Source organism: Tribolium castaneum, chromosome 2 (assembly GCF_031307605.1).
Source record: "Tribolium castaneum strain GA2 chromosome 2, icTriCast1.1, whole genome shotgun sequence".
NCBI classification, from domain to species: Eukaryota; Metazoa; Arthropoda; class Insecta; order Coleoptera; family Tenebrionidae; genus Tribolium; species Tribolium castaneum.
The window spans coordinates 21340944-21362889 of NC_087395.1; the positions used below are offsets into that span (position 1 = coordinate 21340944).

General features: G+C 38.7%; 2 protein-coding genes across 3 annotated transcripts; both read left to right on the top strand.

The window, feature by feature from the left end:
- The first annotated feature begins 291 nt into the window (after positions 1-291).
- tn (thin) lies at positions 292-12444 on the top strand. Of its 2 annotated transcripts, XM_008199746.3 has the most exons (7): positions 292-484; positions 880-967; positions 5941-6083; positions 6128-7558; positions 7760-9008; positions 11405-11865; positions 11927-12444. In XM_008199746.3, exons 3-7 carry the CDS (start codon positions 5949-5951, stop codon positions 12356-12358), a joined length of 3708 nt encoding a protein of 1235 aa, XP_008197968.1. In that variant the 5' UTR covers positions 292-484; positions 880-967; positions 5941-5948; the 3' UTR covers positions 12359-12444. The 2 variants fall into 2 exon arrangements, with proteins under 2 accessions (XP_008197968.1, XP_008197969.1); XM_008199747.3 differs by lacking the exons at positions 292-484; positions 880-967 and adding an exon at positions 5017-5175.
- Positions 12445-12499: 55 nt separating this feature from the next.
- On the top strand, positions 12500-21399 carry LOC100141518 (uncharacterized protein). The gene is made up of 14 exons (XM_001809428.4): positions 12500-12639; positions 12798-12853; positions 12904-13069; positions 13118-13300; positions 13350-13602; positions 13651-13806; positions 16018-16229; positions 16281-16507; positions 16554-16734; positions 16797-17009; positions 17058-17314; positions 20150-20396; positions 20443-20673; positions 20727-21399. The coding sequence occupies exons 1-14, from the start codon at positions 12580-12582 to the stop codon at positions 20928-20930; spliced, it is 2646 nt and encodes an 881-aa protein (XP_001809480.2). The 5' UTR covers positions 12500-12579; the 3' UTR covers positions 20931-21399.
- The last annotated feature ends 547 nt before the right edge of the window (positions 21400-21946 follow it).

A 21946-nucleotide genomic window follows, 5' to 3' on the forward strand; every position in this document is an offset into this window, starting at 1 on the left:
GAAGCGGTAATAAGACCATTAATTTCCGTGCAAACACAGTGTGTTAAAATTTGAAAATGCCAAAGCAATAAACACGACTTATTCGCCGGGTAATTCTTCTTTAGTGCCGGCAAGGTAATTTGAAAGAGCACACGCAGGGCTGGCCGATTGATAAATAAGTAGTAGTGCTTTTTCCTTCAACGACATACAATCAACTGTAAATAAACGCGTGTTTGTCTGACCCAAAAGCGCGTTTTTTGGAAAAAAGCTCGTCGAGACAAATATACGTTGTGCATTTTTATCCTAAAGTCATCTCGAATCTATTTAGACAAGCTTAGAGTGGAGTTGGCAGAGAATTCGTAAGAGCGTCTCGCTGCGAAATCACCTGCAGTCCATCTAGTGCTTGCCGGCAATTGCCAACGACCACCACAGTGAATCAAAAAAGCACACCAACCTCCAACATACTCGCCACAAGTGAATCCTTCGACATACAGTGGGGTTTAGTGTGAGTTGAGAATTTATTATTAATTCCTTTGCCGAACCCAATTCCCACAAATATTGGCTAGTTCAAGTTCGATTATCGCCGGCGAATTTACCATCACTTATTAAAACTCCAGATAAGAGCACATATGTGCAGAAAAGTGAAAAAGGGAAAATAAATAAAAAACAATTTTCCTTTGATACATGATCTTTAAGCTGCGGAGAGTCGCTTTCGGACTTGTTTCCAGTGGTAAAAGCTGTTCTAACCCAAAGTTGTGTTACATAAACTGCTGTCATTACATATATTCGGCTGAATCGGTGCCAAGAATGCCTGTATTAAAAAATAATTTCCAACTTCCCGCACTAAAATAAAATTCCATCAGAAAAAATGCGCCAGTTTAATCACGAAATGCATTTCAGGAATTCCAAAACTATCGCAAAGGGGCCGAGTTAGTGGCTAGGGCCCTGCGGGGCCTCGGATGAACTTTGGAAGCCCAGCAAACAGCCGGTAAGCGTTTCCCCAAAGCTCCGCATTTGCCAACTCGCGAATTATTCGCTTTTGGCGCCAAAATTTTCATTCATGCTTTATTATTTTTATCCGGCGTGGAAAAATTAGCGAGCGAAGAAGCGCCATCTGAAAAATGCGGCAAATAGCGTGAAATGAATTCAGGGAGCGTGAATAGAAGCAAGCCAAGAGTGATGTCCGTTTCTGACCCCTGTGCTATAATTATCCTCGCGCTGGCCTGAAATACAGTTCGGGTTTCAGCCACTTGTCACGTGGAGCCATCTGCCGGCTGAAAAGCGGATTAATGCCGGGCGGCCAGGTGCTAATTGACGCCCCCGGCCCGCCAAAGTGGATTAGATCCCGTTTTGTTGCTCATTCCCGTGCAAAAACCGGGAAGGATTCGGGGATTCGGCTCTCACCTGGAATAGACTTGCGACAAATGCACAAAAGCTGCGAATCTCCGGCGACATGCATCAAATGTTGCGACGTGATTAATCCCCGAAACTTTTCCCTATTTCGGGAACAATAAGCGGTAAAAATAGGGCGCTGTTAAATCGCGCCAACTCATCCTCGTGCCACACAAAGGTTTTGTTCTAATTTTCCTTAATTTTAATATCCCCGCGGATTTATCCTTGTTTAAGTGATTATTTTAAATTTTACAGCCCGGCATAATTAAACCGGGGCCGGGCTCGAACGACACCATTATTTTTAATATAATCAAATATCTGTTTTATCTTACTTTGTAAGCTTTAAACACAAAGCGCCTCAAGAGTTACGACGGCGACGTCAAGGGTCATATACTTTATTTTATTTTTTCACTAAATTTCGTCCCTTTATACCCTCTTTCACTCCAGACTGACATGTTATTTAAATAAATGTTTCATCGCTGTGCACATAACCCTTTATCACATTAGAGCGATCAATTAAATCAAGAAAACCCAACTACAACCCGCCGCTAATGAATGCTTAATATGAAATTTAAAATTTCAGGATTGTCGCTTTAATTAACGGCAAACACCGACCCTTCAAACATGCAACCCAGGACTAACGTAATTTACGTGGGGTGGGCTCTTAAAAAGATTTATTTCGTTTGCAGACACCTGACGTGGAACTGTTTCGATATTCTTTATGCAGCTTCCAATAGTTGGGATTAAAGTTATAATTGGATGCGAACTGGAACCTTCGGCTATTAGTTTGGATTTAATCTAGATTTTAGGATAAGCCCTAGACTAGGCTTAATAATAGCCGCAAGACTTCTGCACTTGTTTGAAAGAAAGTGTTGTGGTTACTAAATTAGTTTCGTTAAGGAAATTGTAAAAAAACACAAATGTTTTGTGTTTAATTAAATTTAATAAAACGAACTGTAAATACTTAATACGTGACCACGTGTATTGAAATTTGTTTAAAGTTTATTCAAACTCCACTGTCTGAAATGTTTTTATAATTTTTTGAATAATACGAAGAGTTAAATGTAAAATATTTCAAAAAAGCCCCTTTTTAGTACTTAACTTTTTTGCAAAAATACCTTACCTTTTATTCAGCAAAAGATAAAAAAAGGTTGAGCAAAATATGTAAACAATCAATCAAAATATTTGTATTAGAAAAAAATTGTTGTGTCCATACTTTTATATTGATTCTGCCTCCAAAGGACAAAAGACATGTGACCGGAGGAAGAAATGCTTTGGTACTCTTAGTAGGCTCTTGCCCGCTTATCTTTGTAATTAATTATGAAAGCACCGAATTTTAAAAATATCTAACTAATTTATAATTACAACATAAGTGACAGACACTAACCGAATGTTTTTTTGTCCTTTTCAGGAAGCAATTTGTTACTAATTATTATTTTTAAAGAAGTTTCGATATTTTTTACATCTGTTTAGTGGAAAATATTGCCTCTTTTAAGCTCCACCAAATATTATTTTAATTTTTTTGTTAAGACAGGTTGAGAAAACATAAATGTTTTTGAGACATAATATTATTCAATGGTTAAACAACTCCCAATTTTTAATAAAATAGTAATAATAACAGCACACAAATAATGCTAAACGTAAAATTAAATACTACAGTTCAAAAGGTAAATTGAAATCAAAATAATATTCTTTCACATAATTTTAAATAAAAACATCAGCATTCTGAAACGAACTCGGTTAAACGTAATGAAAAATTGCATATTCATCTGAAGTTTATCTGATACTCAAACAAATGCCAATAAAATTAATGACATCCGTCTTTGTTACTTATTTTTCACAACAAAATACTAATAAACTAGTAAAAATTAAATACATTTTTTAAAGCATTATGTAATAATGTGGAATTTTTCAAAATTTTTCTACAATTCCATCTAATCAAAATTAATTGATTAAGGGTCGGTTTATAGAAGCGTCATTAATTTAAACCGCAATAAAATGCGTGATGAACTAATCACGTGACCAAATTGAAGCAATCTGGTTGGTCCATTCGCGATTTTATCTTCTAACAGCGCAATTAACTGAGCTTGATATAAACCGAGCCTAAAAATATTCCTTGTTTTGATTAATCGACATTTTATTATTTTTCGTGTCATTTAAAAGGATGCTTAAATAATGGTTTGTTATAAAACAGATTTTTTCCACAAAACAACGTTTAAGTATTGTTTGTTTAGAATGCCATTAGAAACAGTAATATTTTTTGTGCAGCAACTTAATATTAATTTATTAATTCATTTTATTATTCTGTGGTTATTAGTTTTTGAGAAACAATAAAAATATATTTTTAACAGACTCACCTTGTATTATACCTACCAGTAATTCCAAATACGAAAATTAAATAATAATTAAGAAAGCAAATCTGGATATGAATAACGTTCTTTTTTTTACAAAATTCTCCTATTCTAAATTTTGTTTCAAAACTGGCAATTAATGTTCGCAAAACCGTTGTCTACAATTTATGTAATGCAAATTCGGCCAACCTCTGATATTTTCTAATCCAATCAATACTAACAATATAACACCATTTCCTTCCTTATTTTGCATTCCGCGTTCGCTTCGCCCTTAGATTGATACCGAGCTTGTCAAAGGATGAACTATATTCTAATTAACCACAAATACTTTGAAAGAACTCCCGCAATCACATTTCATTAATTAGGCCTCCATTCTAAACCCATTACATTTTGTTTGCAGCCTTTAGTAATACAAGCCGTCCCTTAATTCTCGGCTTTTTGCTCGTCTCCGCTTTTCTTGGGAACAGCAAATAAAAAAAGTGTCGGTCTTACCAGACTATTAGGCGGTTATCTCCACTTTCCGCTTAATTCGTGCTAATTACTGCCTTTTCTTATGTCGAGAAACGACACGAGATGCCCTTTTTCGCGAAACCATTTACTGTAAGCTATATTTCATAGCGAACAGACGGACAAATGTGTTAAAAATTATCCAGACAATCGATTTCAAGTTCGCGATAAATTGGAAAATAAAAATATTTTGCAAATAGGTTGATGGGTTCTAAAGATATTCCAAAGGCCTCGAGAATTTGACTCAGGGCCAAACTAGTTCTAAATTAATTGTTTCTCGACACAAAAATCGCCCTTATTTCTGTTAACTCCACAATAAAAAATTTAAAATACGAGTAATGTTGTTGTCTTTGACATTGAGAGTTTGTTGCCCCCTATTTACGCTAAGTGCTAAAAATTCCTTGGTGGAGTAATGCTCTTTTTTATAGGAGTGTATACCCCAAGTTAGCACCGGAAGTGTAAAAGCCGCCAACAAAAGTAAAAATAAATGAAAAATCTCTCCAGCGAGCTTTCCTCGCAATAAAAGTGCTTCATGAGTTGGTGACAGTGCAATTTTTTGCCAGTTTCCGAGATTTAAATTTTTTATCAGTTGTGCGTTGCCTATTTCGGCGCCGCCGTCTCGAACTTTTTCCCACACACCTAAATATAAACCTAATCTAATAATTCCCGACGTCACGGTGTTTTATTTTTCATCACGAAAATCATAAGACCCACGCGAAAGTCCCACACGTATTGGTGCCAAAGAACAAACTCATTAAAACGCATCGGGGTGTTCGGTGTTCAATTCGAGAAACTAGATCATACGGTGTACATCTAAAATAAGATATAGTCCTTCAATCGCGTATTCTTGCACACACACTTCGCCAGTTAACACGCGGACGGCTTTTACCAAAGTTTATGTGTGATGAATTGTGTATCTGTGATGTTTTAGCGAATTAATGACAAGGTACAGACGAAAAATTGTAATCCCGAGCTTAGGAGCGTCAAGTTGCAAAACTGCAACGCTCGCTGTGCTGTAACAAAACGGCTTTTTTGCGCTTTTATCCTCTAACGAAAGCTTCATATCCGCGCTGCACAAAATGGACTTGCTGTTTTAATCTGCTTTATTTTTGTTCCCTAACTTTGGATAAATCGAAGCAAAGACAATTAAATTAATAATTCGCTTATTTCGCCCCGAAGTAGCGGTAATGAACATCTCATTGCGGCGTTTAATTTTAAATCTTGACGTCAGCATAGGCAGAATGAGCGTCGGGACGCTAGTCGTGGATTCCAGAGAGCGCCCAATGAGAGGGCACCCAACTCACACATAGACACATCACGGTTATTTAAAGTGCGCCTTGTGACTATATTCAGGGATTTAACAGTTCCATGTACACGATTTTCAGCTCTCAAAGGTGGACGTTTGCCAAACTGTTCACGCTGAAAACATCCTTTATGCCGAAAAATAGACCAGATTCGTTAACCCCATCGCTTGGCTAGCAACGGCGAAAATGCAGTTTCGAACCTTGGAAAGACTTTTTCCTCGTTTTGCTCGTGTCAACTTCCTCACGGGCACTTTGTGTCTAATTTAGCCCATCTGGAAATTCGTCTTGTTTGTTTTAGACCTATTTATATCGTGTGAATAACGTCCGTCCTTGGCTACGCTTTTCTTTGTTTTCCGCCGCTTGGTTTTTCATAGAGTGCACTTGAGGCAGAAATGTTGCTTTTCCAGACTGAAAAATGGAACAATTCGAGCAACTTTTAACATGTGCCATTTGTCTGGACCGCTACCGCAACCCCAAGCTGTTGCCATGCCAGCACAGCTTCTGCATGGAACCATGTCTGGAGGGCTTGGTGGATTACGTCCGGAGACAGGTTAGTGGCGGGAAAAGATGTGTCGGGAATAACACTTTTTCCAGGTGAAGTGTCCGGAATGCCGAGCGGAACACCGCATCCCCTATCAGGGGGTGCAGGGTTTCCCGACCAACGTCACCCTTCAAAGATTCCTGGAGCTTCATATTGAAATAACTGGCGAACTCCCGGATCCAACAAGTGGCCAAGTTATGGAACGATGTAACGTTTGCTCAGAAAAGGCGTATTGTAGTTTTTGTTCCCACTGTGATAAGAAAATCTGTGAAGAATGCAAGGGAGCGCACATGGAAATCCTCCGGCGGGAGATCTCCCGGATTAACAACCAGATCCGGCGAGGCATTCATAGGTTACAAGACACTTTGTCTCTAGTCGAGAAAAACACCCAAAGTATTCAATCGAACTGCTCGTCGGTGAGCGAAGAAGTCGAGGAGATTTACCGGAGGCTCTCCAAAGCCCTCAAAGACCGGACGGAATATTTACGAGGCGAGATCGATCGCTATTTAGGAACGGAATTAAGGAGTTTGACCAACTTGAAGGAGAACTTGGAGCAAGAGATATCCAACATTTTGAGCAACTGCGACCTGGCCGACAAGCACATGAACGAGAACGTGGACATTTGGGACGACTGCGAGCTCATGGACGCCAAAGAAATCTTCCTCAAGACAGTCGAATTCATCCGGAACTTCGAATACGAAAACACGGATTACAGCAGGAAAATTCGGCTGGTTTTAGCGCACGACCCAAATCAACTCGTCCTGCACGTCGCCGGCTACGGCGATCTAAACATAGCCAATCAGCACTTTAGTCAAGGCTCGGGCATGTTGCAACCTCCAGGACCGGGCTTAATGCGGTCCAAAAGCGACCACCGGCTAGCCTCACAGTTCAGGCAGCAGGAGGAAAGAGGGTATGAGAGAGGTTACGGCGGCGACCAAGACGAGGCGCTCCTCGGAGGCCGCAAATTCGGCGAAAGGCCCAAAACGGAGAGATACGGTGACAGATACCGTGGCACTGACTACGGCGAAGACTACGATAACGACTCCAGACCGGCTAGGTCTAGGTACAGCCGCTTCAGGAGGCACGGCCAAGATAACGACTCCGACGGGGAGCAACCGGGTCGTGGAGTCAGATTCGAACCGCAGAAGGTTGAGCGGGAGAAGGTCCTGGACACGGAAGACGTGGCCAGAGGCCCCTTGAGCGGCATCACCCGCCTGGCTGACTCGCCCCGCGTCATGAAAAAGCTCCAAGAGAACGAAAGCGGCAAAAAGAAGGAAAAGGAGGCTCCTCCACCACCCGCCCCCCAGCCAAAAGTCGTACCAAAGCGGCCCCCGCCCCCCACAAACAGACAAGTAAGCGAAGAAGACGAGATCGCTAAAATAAAGAAACAGAATAAAGGTGCCACCACCTCCACCGAAACAGAGACCCGGCCAGAGCGCACCGAAGAAAGACACTCAGCTCAGAGAAAAACCCCCGCCCCCGAGGTGAGTCTAGACGAGCCGTAACCTCGCAAAGTACCTGATTAAAACAATTTAGTCTAATTAGAATAAGTGTTTTTCCCGTCCATTGTGACTGTGTCCACATTTAAACTCGATTACACATTGGCATGCCACGACTATCCACTCTTCCCTGTGTTGTGTGTGTGAAGCATGAAGCATTCAACACCTAACGCATGTTTTCTCCAGGCCATCTCCAGCCCTGAAGAATCCGACGAATCTCTCACTTCCTTGCAACAAACACAGCGCAAAACCGCCGCCAGTAAAACAGGCGCGAGACGCGCCTCCGACGCTGGACATAAAAAATCCACGCGATCGGCGAGCTCCGACTCGAACACTTCCACAGAATCCACAGCTTCCTCAAACGCCATTCGCACAACCGGGGCCCCGTTCACCACCGAAGAAGTCAAACAGAAGTATCTCTCACGCGGGAGTGTCGACGCCACTCCCCGAACCCCAACCAAAGAACCAACCAAACCGTTCCAAAGCCGCTTCCTCCACAACAAAACCACGACACCGCCATCCGCCACCAAAGACGACGACGAGACCGAAACCAGTTCGGAGGAGGAGACGGAAAGTGAGGAGGAATCCGACGAGGACACCAAAAAACCAGACACCAAAGAAATGGCGAAGACTGACATTGGCCCCCTTTTGGCCCGCAGCGCGCACGCGAGGGACGGGAGCGCCGAAAACGCCCGGAAAAGCAGCCGGGACGAAACCTCCACGTACACCAGACCCAGGTACGGGGTCCCGAAGGAGGAATCGCCCCCGCGGTCGCGCTACGCCCGGCGAACCTCAGGGGCGCAAGACGAGGAGCCCCCCAGGTACGGCTACACGAGCCGCTTCCTCAACAAGAGCAAAAGCTCGGCTGCCATCCCGCCTGAAGAAGACGACCACAAGTACAGTTCGACGCTTGGCGACGACTCCGACAGTAAATATGGGAGCGGGCGGTCGCGCTACATGGCCCTGAAGGAGCGGAGACAGAGGCTGGCGCGCAGTCGGAGCAGTCAGCAGTTTGGCGACGAAGAGGACGTCGATGAGCCCATCTCGCCGACGTCCTGCAACCCGTCCGCGTACTTGGCGTCGCGGGGGTACGGCTCCGCAGCATCGTCAGGGCACGATCTTGCGAGAAGTCGCTCCTCGCATGCGTTGAAGTCGCGCGATAATTCGCCTGATAGGTCGAACGCGACGGAGAAAGATGGGGCCGCGTTGAGTTCTTGGGCGAGGTATTTAAAGAACAAGTACGGGAATAGGAACAGTGGCAAAGATAAGGAATCGAGTAGTTCGGTGACACCGTCGAGTAGTTCGACGACGGCGAGGAGACTGTCTCTTGGTCTCCCGCTGAGGTCGTCCACGGAGTTAGGGAGCTCGGACGACGACCAAAAAAACATGCAAGGCTCCCCCACTACCCCTCCTACAGCAGCTACGGCGGCAGCCGGTTAGTATTTTCAAGTATTTCGAAAAAGGGCACCGATACTGACCAACACAAAGGCGGTTTGTGTTGGCATTCCTCAGGTGCTAAAGGAACGAAAATTTTCGACAAGGGGTTGTTCACAATTGACTACCTCTTATGAAAGTTTGCAACAAACACAAGGTGCCTCATGTAAAATTGTGCTCAAAATCAAAGAAAATCTCAGGACAGTTTGTTAAAAAAATACTCGTAAATACAGACAAATGACAAATTAATGTTATACTTTTTTGGAACAATACATTTGTTATTTAATACAAAAGTTCGGTAAAAGAAACTCATTAATTGAACATTTACCTATAAGGATTAGCAAATTCTAACTTTGAAAAAGCCATTATCTCCAAAGTAAATAAATAATCTAATATTTAATAAAAAGAATGAGATTTATTTTCAAAAATTTCAGTAGATATCTAACGAGCATTTTCAATTTGTACGAAGAAATATTGTTTTATGTGGAAAAATATCTATTATTTTTGTGTGATTTAAAGTTAATTAAAGTGTAGTTTAAAGAAAATGTCACAAAATACTGAACTTTATTAGCTCAAAAGCAAGTTTAAGCTCACGAAAAGGACGTGTAATATATAAGAAGTGAGTTTCTAGATTAAAAACTTGTATAACTAATCGCACGTAAAGCGTGAAAATCAAACCATTCCAGCCAAATTCGACGATTTTTCGGCTTACTTACGAATGGCATTATTGTCCCTAGCCCGTCTAATAAATTTAAAAGCATTGAAAAAGTTGGCCGTACGTATTTAAATAATGTTAAATATTATACAAGCAACAGAGAATAAATTCGCAGGAGGAAGATATAAAGGTATCTAATATGAACAAATTATCAAATATTGTATTAAAAAAATTCAGGCTTTCACCAATTTGTACCTTATTTTTCAAAACGCAGTGAATATGGCCGAACATACAAAAAAGCTTAAGCAACAAAGTAGTGGAGAATTTCTACAAAAAAAAGGCTGTGAGTCCAATGCCATATCTCTATTTTTAACCGTTTAGGTTTAAATTGCTTTAAAGTATTCCTTCAGCATTCGTTTAAAATGAAACGAATACGTCGCTTGAACGGTCTTTACGGCCTAAACGGTTAAACCTTTAATAAAATTAGATTCTCTACAACTTATTCCCTCTTAAATATTTCTTGTATTTTTAACCGTAAATATAAATCGAAAAATTTATAATTATTATGATTTTCTGTTTTCTAATTTTTTTTTGTTATTATCACAGTTAGGTTACTATTATTTTTTATTTGAAAATTAAAGGACATGGATGTATTTTTATTTTTATGGAAGACAAAGCGACATCGAATGTGTATGATTCTATGAGAATGTTTTTTTTTCACCCAAAATAAATCTGGCAATAATTATTATTACTGCATTTGGCTTTCGAGAAAAAAAAGGCCGATAGGAAATTGATTTTGACTGTCTTTTATCAAAATTAAATAACTGACGAGAGAAAAAATCATTTTTATTGTTTACTTATAGTTTTGGTTTCGCGTTTATGTTTTTATTTTGTTTGGTTAAAGTATGTTTGGTGTCTACAATATGTTTTTGTTCTTTTATAAATTTCAATACTTAATCTTCGCAATTTGAAAAATATGTAGGACGGCGCTCAACTTTTTTTTCTCAGGTTGGTCGAAAAACTTTAGTCGTTAGTTTTTTAATGTCCAATGTTCCAACTTCTTTTCCACTCACTTTGTAAACTAATTTCAATTAATTTCAAACAATTTGGAGCAGAGACGCTCTAAAACGCTCCACCGCACTAAATTTTTGGTCATATCGAGTTATTTTGTATGTCTCTCATCTCCTTGTAAAGTAATTAGTTCTCTAGGGACTAATTATTATTGACGAACTCTCGCCAAACAAGTGGAAAATAACAGAGATATTTACCTACCTGCATTTGTGTGTGTGTTTTTTTTTGTAATTCATAGTAGTTACGTCTTATTTTTGTAACTTTGTCTCGACTTTAATTATAGGAATAAGTTTACTCTGTACTACTTTATGCAAACTTCGCTAACATGATGATTTGTACTTCTGAGCTCGGTTTTTCATGACTTCCTTAGCCAGCATTACTTAGTTTTCGTTTACCGACGAGAAAATCTAGACTTTACGTTTTTAATATGAAGCAAAATTAGAAATACAAAATATTTTTACTCTTGTAATAACAGTTGCGAGTTAAATAAACAACACTTCAATTTATTTATAATCTTGATTTTATTGAGATTCTCGAAAGATAACTTTCCTCTGTAAATAAATCGTAAATGTGTAAGCCACTGAACATTTTGATGAGGTCCTGTTTTGAACACAGTTTAATTTTTTTTGATAACAATGGTAACTGATAAAATAAATCCATCTTTTGCGTAGGTATCGCAGTGGCAGTGGCAGGTACCTCCCCTAGGAGTCAGTACTTGCAGAAATGCCAACAGCTGTTCGAAATTGGTAGTCGGGGGAGCGAAGCCGGATGTTTCACCTGGCCTCGCGGCGTTGCCGTGGGCCCCGATAACTCCATCGTAGTCGCGGATTCCTCCAACCACCGCGTCCAAGTCTTCGACTCAAACGGACGATTCCTGAAAGAATTTGGACAATACGGCAACGGCGAAGGCGAATTCGACTGTCTTGCAGGCGTTGCCGTCAACAGAATTGGCCAATTTATCATCGCCGACCGGTACAACCACCGAATCCAAGTCTTCGACCCTTCGGGACGCTTCTTGCGAGCCTTCGGCAGCCAGGGCACCGCCGACGGCCGCTTCAACTACCCGTGGGGCATCACCACCGACGCCCTAGGCTTCATCTACGTGTGTGACAAGGAAAACCACAGAGTGCAGGTTGGTATTAACAGTTTTTTAATTTTTCTTTCACAAGTACATAAAATGTGTTTCTGTGCAGGTTTTCCAGTCCGATGGTACCTTCGTGGGCAAGTTCGGCTCCATGGGCAGCAAGGAGGGCCAACTGGAGCATCCCCACTACATCGCCGTTTCTAACACGAACAGGGTCGTTGTTTCGGACTCGAACAACCACCGAATCCAGATATTTGACGTGAATGGCAAAGTCCTGTCCTCCTTCGGGTCCGAGGGCTCGGACGATGGTCAGTTCAAGTTCCCCAGAGGCGTTGCTGTGGATGACCAAGGCTACATTTGCGTTGCTGATTCCGGAAATAACAGAATCCAGATTTTCCACCCCGATGGAACATTTTTGCGTTCATTCGGTTGTTGGGGCATCGGCAAAGGCGAGTTCAAGGGCCTTGAAGGTGTCGCAATGACCCCCAATGGACACATACTGGTGTGTGATCGAGAAAACCACAGGATACAAGTGTTTTAAATCAAACCAATTTAATAATCTAATACTTTTTTCATTTTAACAGTGTGTTAACGACTTACAAGCAATAAATACTTGCATTTCTCAAATTGAGTTTTTTTAACCCGTCCATCTACGTGGTGTGAGGCCTCTGGAAAATCGATCCAGCTTTGTAAGCTCACTGGTAAAGCGCGCAGGTTGGCCAAGCCAACCTCAGCTGCGGCAAAGTCCCTGCTTTTTGACAAATGCAAAGACACAAATGTCAAACAAGTATGGCCCTTCATGGTTTTATCGGCACTTGGGAGGTGAGATTTTGATAATTTAGCGCAAAAAAAGGTCCAGACGTGAGACAGCTCAGTCACGTAACAATTGGGCGCAAATTCGGCTTGTTTACTTCGATATATTGTTTGTTTTGACAGCTGTCATTTCGTTTTATTTTGCAAATTTAAACGCAAATTTGCAGATAATTGGGTGCGGATACATTTCGGGGACTTACAGTGACAATCAAGGATTGGAAGGGTATTGCTTTGGTCGTGAGTATCGGCTCAGATTCAATGAAATTATTGTAGTGTTCGCTTCCGTTTGGATGATAATGGAGACGTCATTTGGACGGTCCCTGAAGAACTCAAGTCGATCCCCCTGTTTAGCTGCGAGACCTACGAGCTTTACAGCACCACAATATCGGGGGTGGTGTTGCGGTTCGGGGCCTACGCGGGCCATGTCTTGGAGTTTAGGGTACTTGTCCAATTTTTTATTTTGCAAAAAAATGAGCCACAATTGTAGTGTGATCAAATGGAGCCCCGCGAAAACCTCACAATGACGTGCGAGAGCTGGTGCATGCTCCACTGTAAACGCATTTACGAGGACGCCACTGACAAATACCACTCAATTCCCTTTTCTCTGCTGCCGGCCCTTGAAGACGGCTATTTTTCAGATCTAACAATAGTTTCGTCAAACAAGAAACAAGTCTGTTTGTTCGTGATTGTCCTGCTGTGTTCTAACGTGCATTCTGCAGTTTAAGGTTCATTCGACGATTTTAAAATTGCAAGGTTGTGACATTGATTGGTTCGCCGATCCGTGCCCCTTTAGTAACCTCCCGGAGGACGTTTTGGGCACAATTTTACATTTTCTTTACGCCGAGTGTCTCCCCGAGAACTTAACTGAAGTTACCACTCATCAGGTCTTAAACGCTGTGTCTCAATACCCCTGTCTTAATAAACTTGTTAGTAAATGTAATTTATATTTGAAAAATATGGCACTAAAGCAACGTAAGTTTGCGCGGTAGTTTGGCGTGTAATCAGTAGATTTTTTTTCAGAAATTATTGGTCTAGTCAATGACATGCATGGAAGCATGAATCAAATTATTGAACACTTTAACGTAAGGAATAACCATTTGTCTTCAGAAAATATCACTTCAAATCCCGCAAAACTATGTTTTGTGGTGAAACAATCAATCAGGGATGCGGCAGTTGGTAATTATACAACTGAAAGGGCAGGAGAAAATCAACAAAGTGGCGCTGGCCTTTGGTGCGTTTTTTAATTACAGTTTAAAAAAGTTCCGGCGTTAAATTTTGTCCATGTTAAGGGCCGATCTAATTGCAATCAAATTTATTTTGACATTTGTTATTATTATGTTTTAAACAGCCGCGAAACAAGAATGAATGGTCATATAAATACAAATTTTTTTATACATTACTGAGATGATAGGAAAAATAATTGTAATAACCAATTACGGCAAAATATCGCACTTGAAGCTGTAGGGAAAGGAGTTGTGTCACAAATATCCCTTTACATCTTAAATACTACGAGGTGTTTAAACAGATTACATAAGTATTGATCTAATTTGTCAAATTAATTGCTAATTTGTCCAGCAAGTACCATGTGGAGGTTTAGTGCATTCTTGCGAAGAAAAAGGAAATAAGGTAAGGTGATCAATGATTAATACATCAAGGGAATAAAAGATTTATTTCTTTATAAAACAAAAATACAATACAAAAATTAGTTTTTCTCACTAATATAAGTAAAATGCACTTACTTTTATGGCATCTACTTCTAGTACAGTACGTAGCTAAATGTTAAAATTAAATTAAGATGTTAATAACACATATTCAAAATCTTACTTGAGATGAAAAAATGTACTTACTTTTATGGCATCCTATTCTGCTACAGTTTGTAGCAAGACATTAAAAAAAAACAATTAATACAATATCACATGTTTAACATCTCAGGAGATGGTTCTAGACGAGTAAAAATTTTGGGTTCCGTTACGGGTCCGGTTCCAGGTGAGCAAGAAAATTTTGATGCCTTTCCGATTGTAAAAGAATTGAAACAAAATACGCGTTCCGGTTTTAGTTCCGGTCTGGTTTCCAATTTTTCTTTAGTTATAAATATGTTTAACTTGAATTCTTTGGTCTAAATTTGTTCTATTTATTACATTTCTTAAAAATGTTCCAAGGTACTACTGAAACTGGTGTATAAATTGTACATTCTGAGCATAATTATGTAAGGAAATGAATAATATTTTAACAATTTTAATGGATTTTAAATAATTTTAAAATTTAATTTAATAATTTTTAAATAATTTTAATGGATATTGAAAGGATATTAAAAATAAAGCAAAACAAAATCTATGGAAAAAAATGCACTGATCATGTCCTCTTTTTCTACTACAGCAATTCCCATCGCATGATCTTAAACATGTCTTTAAGTTAGAAAATATTACAGATTAAATGTAACTTTTCTAAAAAAGAAAAAATATTGCGGACTTTTCCTTTACTCCGGATTGTTTCTTTTCTCGATGGAAATCCAACGAACTAGCCAATGAATTTGAAACTTTTAAAGCGTAAAATTATTATTTTATACGTTTATGAGGCGCCCGTTCGCGACCACAAGACGTTACAAACTGAATAAAATTAAACGAACAGCAATAATTATTGTGTAACAACAGGTTAAAGCATCACCAACAAAAAAATATAATCTGTGAGATAACTAATTGTTGCAAAGTGGGTCACAAAGAGGTTGTCTGATTCATTCAGATTCACTTAACTTGTTTTTTGAGGTACCTACCTGAAAAAAATACAGGGAGGTGCATTTTTAAGAGCAAATAATTTCAGACAAAATCTTTTCGTAACTTTGTTTTTCAGAAACCACTTTTTAAGGATAATAATAATTTTTCTTTATGAAAGTATTACAGATGTTAAGAATTTTTGGCTTTAATTATTTTTGTTTTGATTTCAGATTAATTAATGTTCTAAAATAATTGATAACAGATATCTCTAGTTGAGTAAAGGAACAAATTAATAACCGAAATATGTATAATTATTTTTTTTTGTTAGGCTCTGTTGAGCAGAATTTACAAGAGCGAGCGCAGCCAATGCTGATTTTCTCCAATCTCAGTAAAATATCGACATTAAAATATTATTTGGACTGCCGATGACTAGAACTAGAGGCGACACGGGATTCAAAATCACGGCAATTATTTAATTAATGCAATAATTTGTCTGGAAATGAGTTATTTTGGCTTAATTCGTTCAGTCTGCTTTTTTAAAGACTCGTTTAGGTTCATAAACATTTAAGCCAATCATTAAAACACTGACTGGTTCGTTTGATTTGTGCGTCGTGTCACCTCCTAGTTTGGTTGTTGATTTGAAAAACCGTTTTTAATTGGAGAATTCGCGTTATAGCCGGGGTAAAACTGCTATTGCTCTGTGATTTGTTTACAAAACGCAAAAACGAACTGTCCCGAGAAGAACGTCACGAAATAATCCGTTATGCGAAATCGAGGCTTCCCATATTTTTGATGCAACTTCAAAGGTTTTTGCAAGCATTAAAAAATACTTTCAGTTCAATGTCGGCGGCTCAGCGTCTCGAAGTTGCAACTTTCTTAGTTCCTGAAGTATGACCAGCGCGCAAATTGGTGTCATTTCTCTCACTTGCGTGATTCCAGATCGAAATTATATTAGATACAGTTTCCACTTTGATCGTGCAGGTGGAAAAAGCCTTAACACAAATCATTCAAGTGCTTTCACCCAATGATAGTTCCAAAAATAAATCAGGAGTCGGCGAAATGTTAGGCAAGTCGTTGCGAAACGTCCTGCACATAAGAGAATTGACTAAACTGGAGAATTTCCACGAGCACATAACGTGCAGCCTCGGGCTTCTGCTCCACAAAAAGTGCGCCAATGGCTGATTAAATTTTTGCGTTAATTGGGGGTTTTAGGGAGAATTTCAATGATATGTCTTCGGCTCAAAAAGTTCGCTCGATTGCGAGGAATTTAGAGCAGCTCATTGAGGAGCTTCCAATATTTCTTTTGCGTCTGGAGGACGTGACTGCAGCCTTTGATGAAAAACTTGAATGGAGGGAGTTCAAGTTTTGCTTCAAAGTCGGCACTAGCAAAGTTGTAAGTTTTTTCACCGCTCGCTTAATTAGAAAAGTTGATCACGTTCGATTGATTTTTTCAAGTCGGGCATTTTGCAAAAGCTAGTGGCACACAGAGACATGTTGCAAGACGTCGTTTTGCAACTTTGCGAACTGGTCCAAAGAGATTCGTTCAATCAGTCGTTGCAAAGTTTAGGTTTATTAGACGCGACTTCGACGTCGGCCCACGCCAACGAGTGCCAGAAAATGTCGCCGAGTTCGTGCTACTCGACGCCGAAACATCACCACGGCTACAAGGTAATAAAAAATTACCAAAAAAAAATAAAGGTGAGTAAAAAATTCCAGCTCAACTTGGTCGAGTCTCTCTGCGTTTCGCCACCTTCTAATACCAGTATTTTATCGAAACTTGCTTTACAATTGTTTAAAAATGCGACCGACACCGATATGGAGTTCGAAATTGTTGCTGCCAACAGCGAACAGAGCGAAAATGAAACGCAGTCGGAAGAAGAACGAATTATCAAAGCTCATCGTGTCATCGTCGCAGCGAGATGTGATTGGTTCAGGAGGGCACTGTTGTCAGGGATGAGGGAAGCCATCGATAAGTAAGTGGTGTTTAGTCTGCAGTCCGCGTCCGTTACCCGATAAAAAAGCTAATGATGATGTTTGGCCCGGTTAAGGTCGTTTTTATGAAATATTAACCCGACTGCGTTACGTTTCTCAATTACTTGGCTTTCTCGGTGAAAAGACACACGCTTCTTGGGCCGTGATTTCCGCAATTGCTTACAAAAGCAAACACAAAGCTATAATGTTTTTTATAAGTAGTTTCGCGAACCAAAACATCCATTTCTTTATGAAATTATTTTGAAAAAAAAAAACAGTTCAAGTTCAAGAGTACTTTTTCGAAGAAATAATTCAATTGTTTACCATTTAGGCTGAAAATCTACAAATTAAAAGTTTTTCAAGGGAAAAATAATGTTATTTTGACTTGTTTTACTAATTTCTTGCTCAAGTGAAACTAAATACCTCCGAAAATTGAGCTAAAATGCGTGCTCGAGGAAGCTAAAGTAATGGTAAAAAATGTGCTTGTAAGTTAAAAACAGGCAGAAGTATAATCGTTTTTCCCCAATTTAGGGATATTTTCACAAAAACTGAGCTTAAATGTGTGCTAATTTGAATGAAATACAAGAAATAAAAATTCTTTTTTTATGAATCTAGCAATTGAGTGGATTCATATCACAGTTTATGGTGAAACGTATTTATTTTTATGGAAACAGTAAATAAGAAAACTTAAGTATAAAAACTGAAAGATATTAAAGTAAAAAAAAGCAAAGAAAATACAAATAGAGAGGATGAAAATGAGAAAAATATCATTTTGGAAAGCAGAAAAATTTCTGCTTTGTCTATTTATGACAATAGTCATGGTATAACGACGATTTAAAAAATAATGATGAAGATAAAAAATCTATAGAAAATATACAAATATAGTAATAATAATAACAAAAATAAAAGAAAAAAGTATAAATAAATTAAGTTCACACTCAGAAAAAAAAATAAAAAACAAAAAATGAGACTGAAGAAACATGTTAAAAGCGACTAAAAATGAAGCATAAAAATAAGAAAATGGAAAATATAAGAAAACTACTATTGAAGACACTTACAGTTAGAGAACGGAAGCCAGAGTATTGGAGAGAAAAGAAATGACAAAAAACTACCATGGGTCGCTAAAAGTGGAAAACACAAAGAAATAAAACTTACACATAATCTTAAGTTAAGATTAGAATTCAAAAAGGCACACAGAAAGCAAGTCAAAAAGACACAAGACAAAATTGAAGTAAAAAGGTTACAAAGTATTAGAAAAATGTAAATTCGACAAACTACGGTCGGAAAAGATTAAAACAGAATCTGAAAAAAAGCGACTAAAAATAAGAAAATAAAAAATCCAGAAAATGACGATTAAAGAAGATATGGAGTAGACATAAATTTTGGGGACTTAGGAAGACAGAAAAATTAGAGAAAAGGGAAATGAAAAAAAATACGTAAGGTTGTTGAAAATGAAAAAAACTAAAAGATTTCAAAATCTATAAACATTTTACTAGAAAAATGGAATTAAAAAAGATAGACGTTATACAAAAAAAAACAAAGAAAAGAAATACGAAGTAAAAAAATTAAAAAAAATTAATTTATTGGATAAATACAAATAGCAATAGACAAATACAAAAAACTGTATTTTTACTGTGTATTTTATTTAATAAAATTTATTTATTTCGCTGCATGTTAGACCTTGAAAACATTAAAATTAATTTATGAAAAATACAATTATAAAAATTTTGACTAGTTTTCCTAAATTTGATTAGTATCTCTTTTATAAAATATCAACATGCTTTAGCAGTTTTTTAAATATTTATTGTGTAATTTGAAATTGAGTTTGTGTTTCTGTTGGCTCACTTCTTGCTTGTGAATTTTGCATTAACTCACGTTTGATAACCCCGCTGATCTGTATTTAATTACGCATCTAAATTCTTCGACTGGATCCCAATCGATCGTTTTGGCATTTGAAACATTTAATAATTGCATTAGTTCCAAACTTCGATAATTGTATGCAGTTCATGCAAACACCCTCCATCGTAGATATTACTGTTTTAATTGTTGAACTTGAATAGTTAACAAATGTTTGCAGCACGCCGGCAAATGTAATGATTCTGGAGTGGTGTATCGCTAAGGAAGTTCAAATGTTTTACCTTCGAAACGAAGTTTGCGCCAACTTACTGGCCTCGCAAGCTCCAAAACTTTATAAATTCATTACAGATACGGCAATTTGGACTTATTTCGCGCCTAATGTATGTTAATGGAACACCTGATGCGAATTAAATGCACAAACGGGAATTTTTCAAGAAAATCCGGCAGTGGTGATAAATGGGGGCGGTTTGTAATTCCGGGTCAGTTTTGTCTTCAAATACGTTCACGTACGAACGATTTGAATTATGAGGGCAATTTTTCCGTTATGTGGCGGTTTAATGAGCGGCATTAGGAACGCTGGTGAAATATAAGGATCGCTCCAAAATGGTCTCTTTAATTACACTGGTTTACAAATAGTTATTAATAATACGAGAGCGAAAACAGGCTTTTTTGTAATACTAATATCAGTATTTATGATTTCTAAAATGTTCGTAAATAACTGGTTTTTAAAGCACTTGCTCTATTTCGAGCACTCCGGCTACGCCGTCGTGCTCTAAAAATTATTTACCGATACAGATTGGTTTCATTATTGGTAAAAAACGTAAACTAGTGTTATTGCACATTTGTGTCGCTGAAAAAAAATTAATGAAATTTTAACACTGGTGGTTGGTTTTGTTGCACAGTGCCCTCATTTTTAATCAAAGCTCTGTCCTTTGTGCCTTGTCCTTTGACTCCCCAATCATTCGCATTTGTGCTTTCAGGAAAATAATTATCCACGATACAAACCCTTTCCTTTTCCGCATTTTCCTGGAATACCTCTACAGCGGCCGTCTCCGCGACGACTCTCTCTCAATCGAGCAACTCGTCGAACTCTTGCTCCTAAGCGACCGTTACGAGGTCGATTCCTTGAAGCAAACGTGCGAATACGCCCTTCAGCACAGCATAGATCTCGACTCGGCCTTGTACTTCTTCAACATGGCCGATCAGTACAACGCTCGAATCCTTAAAGTAAAGAACTGATTGGTTTTTCGTGTTATTGACGCGGCCGTTGCAGAACTTCTGCTTGAATTTCATCGCGCAACACCACGAGCTGACCGAGAGCGAGGTGTTCTTCGAGCTGCCCATCGCCCTGCAGGCGGAGATATTCGACTGCGTGTGGACCCAGCCGCCGCCAAAGTCCTCCACAATGGAGCAGTTGCTGCCCTCGTCTGTCACGCCGCCGAGCCCCGACTCCAGCGTCTCAGAGCGGCACAAAATACCCGGCTGTCGCAATTTTCAGTCCGATGTAAGAGCAGAAGGTCTTTGAATTGGCGCAGTCGGTAGGGTGCTGTTTTTCAGTATCAACAGTCGAACAGCAGCTCGATTGAGGACCTTCCCCTGGCGCAAGATGCGGGCCGATTGGATAATTGCATCAGACAATTGAGAGATATAATAGGCGATAGCGCCCCACGAGAGCAATTAGTGCAAGTCGTTCTAGCCGCCGACTACGATCTCTGCAGAGCGGTGAATTTCTATTACGCCAGGAACCAGGAGGACGAGTAGCGATTCCATTTTTCTTGCACCTTGTTATTAACTTTAGTCATTCGAAAAGACTGCACTTTTTCGTGATCGTCTGAAAATCAAACGTTTCGTGGCATTTGTCATGGCGAGAGCCACAACTTGTAGTATTATGATGTATTATTTTAACATTCCTGTAGCTTTTTGTGCTTTTACGTTGAGATTATTTTTATTGCTAGTCAGTTGTTGCTTCTTTTGTAAATAATTGGTTTTATGTAGACAACGAAACATTTTATTTAGGTGATTCACTGGTTATTTACACGAGGTGACTAACTTTTAGATCTAGATGGAGTCATTCGAGAGAACAAATATATACTTATCGTTTATTATTGTTGTGCTAATACTTAATTTTCTCGACAAATTTTGATGTTTAGAGTCAAAATAATGAAAGAGTTTAGACCTCACTAAAATATCGATGTTACTGTTATTATGATAATAAATCTCTTTATATCAAGTCCGTGTTTTTTTCATTTTCACCCCACTGGCAAGATTTTGGCTGACTCGTGTTGAGATCACGATACTAAAGTGTTATTGTGCGTGAAAAATCCACTCCAAGGACTGTTTTTTTCTATTTTCAAATAATGCTACTAAAATACTTGTTTTCATGAAAGGTAAGTATACATTGCGAATAAATTTAACTTAATTTAAAGATCTTCAGTCAATTTTGAAATTCTGCATAGATGCAGAATGTCACTACAAGTTTGTGAAGTCGTAAAAGTATCATTATTAAAAGTTAAGTCTAAAAATATTTATGTACAGTGACGATCAAAAAGATTGACTGGCCTAAAGTCTAAGGTGAAAATTTCAACAAACCGGTTATTTTACAAACTTCAAAATATCAAGCTGGTTTATAAACCAGCCAAATATATAAATTAACTGTGACATGTTGAAATTGTTTGTGGTCTTTTAGGGGTGTCATTCCTTTTGATCGTAACTGTAGATATATCTACGTTCACTTGTTGATTTAAACGAGGAACGTAAAGCAATTTTAAACTTTTTTA

Bases quoted from the DNA above. Each gene is read 5' to 3' on its own strand.
- tn (XM_008199746.3), top strand. From the start codon at position 5,949: ATGGAACAATTCGAGCAACTTTTAACATGTGCCATTTGTCTGGACCGC. The intron at 7,559-7,759 runs GTGAGTCTAGAC...TGTTTTCTCCAG, and splicing joins GAAAAACCCCCGCCCCCGAG to GCCATCTCCAGCCCTGAAGA. The intron at 11,866-11,926 runs GTTGGTATTAAC...GTTTCTGTGCAG, and splicing joins AGGAAAACCACAGAGTGCAG to GTTTTCCAGTCCGATGGTAC.
- LOC100141518 (XM_001809428.4), top strand. From the start codon at position 12,580: ATGCAAAGACACAAATGTCAAACAAGTATGGCCCTTCATGGTTTTATC. The intron at 16,230-16,280 runs GTATGACCAGCG...GCGTGATTCCAG, and splicing joins CAACTTTCTTAGTTCCTGAA to ATCGAAATTATATTAGATAC. The intron at 16,508-16,553 runs GTGCGCCAATGG...TGGGGGTTTTAG, and splicing joins GGGCTTCTGCTCCACAAAAA to GGAGAATTTCAATGATATGT.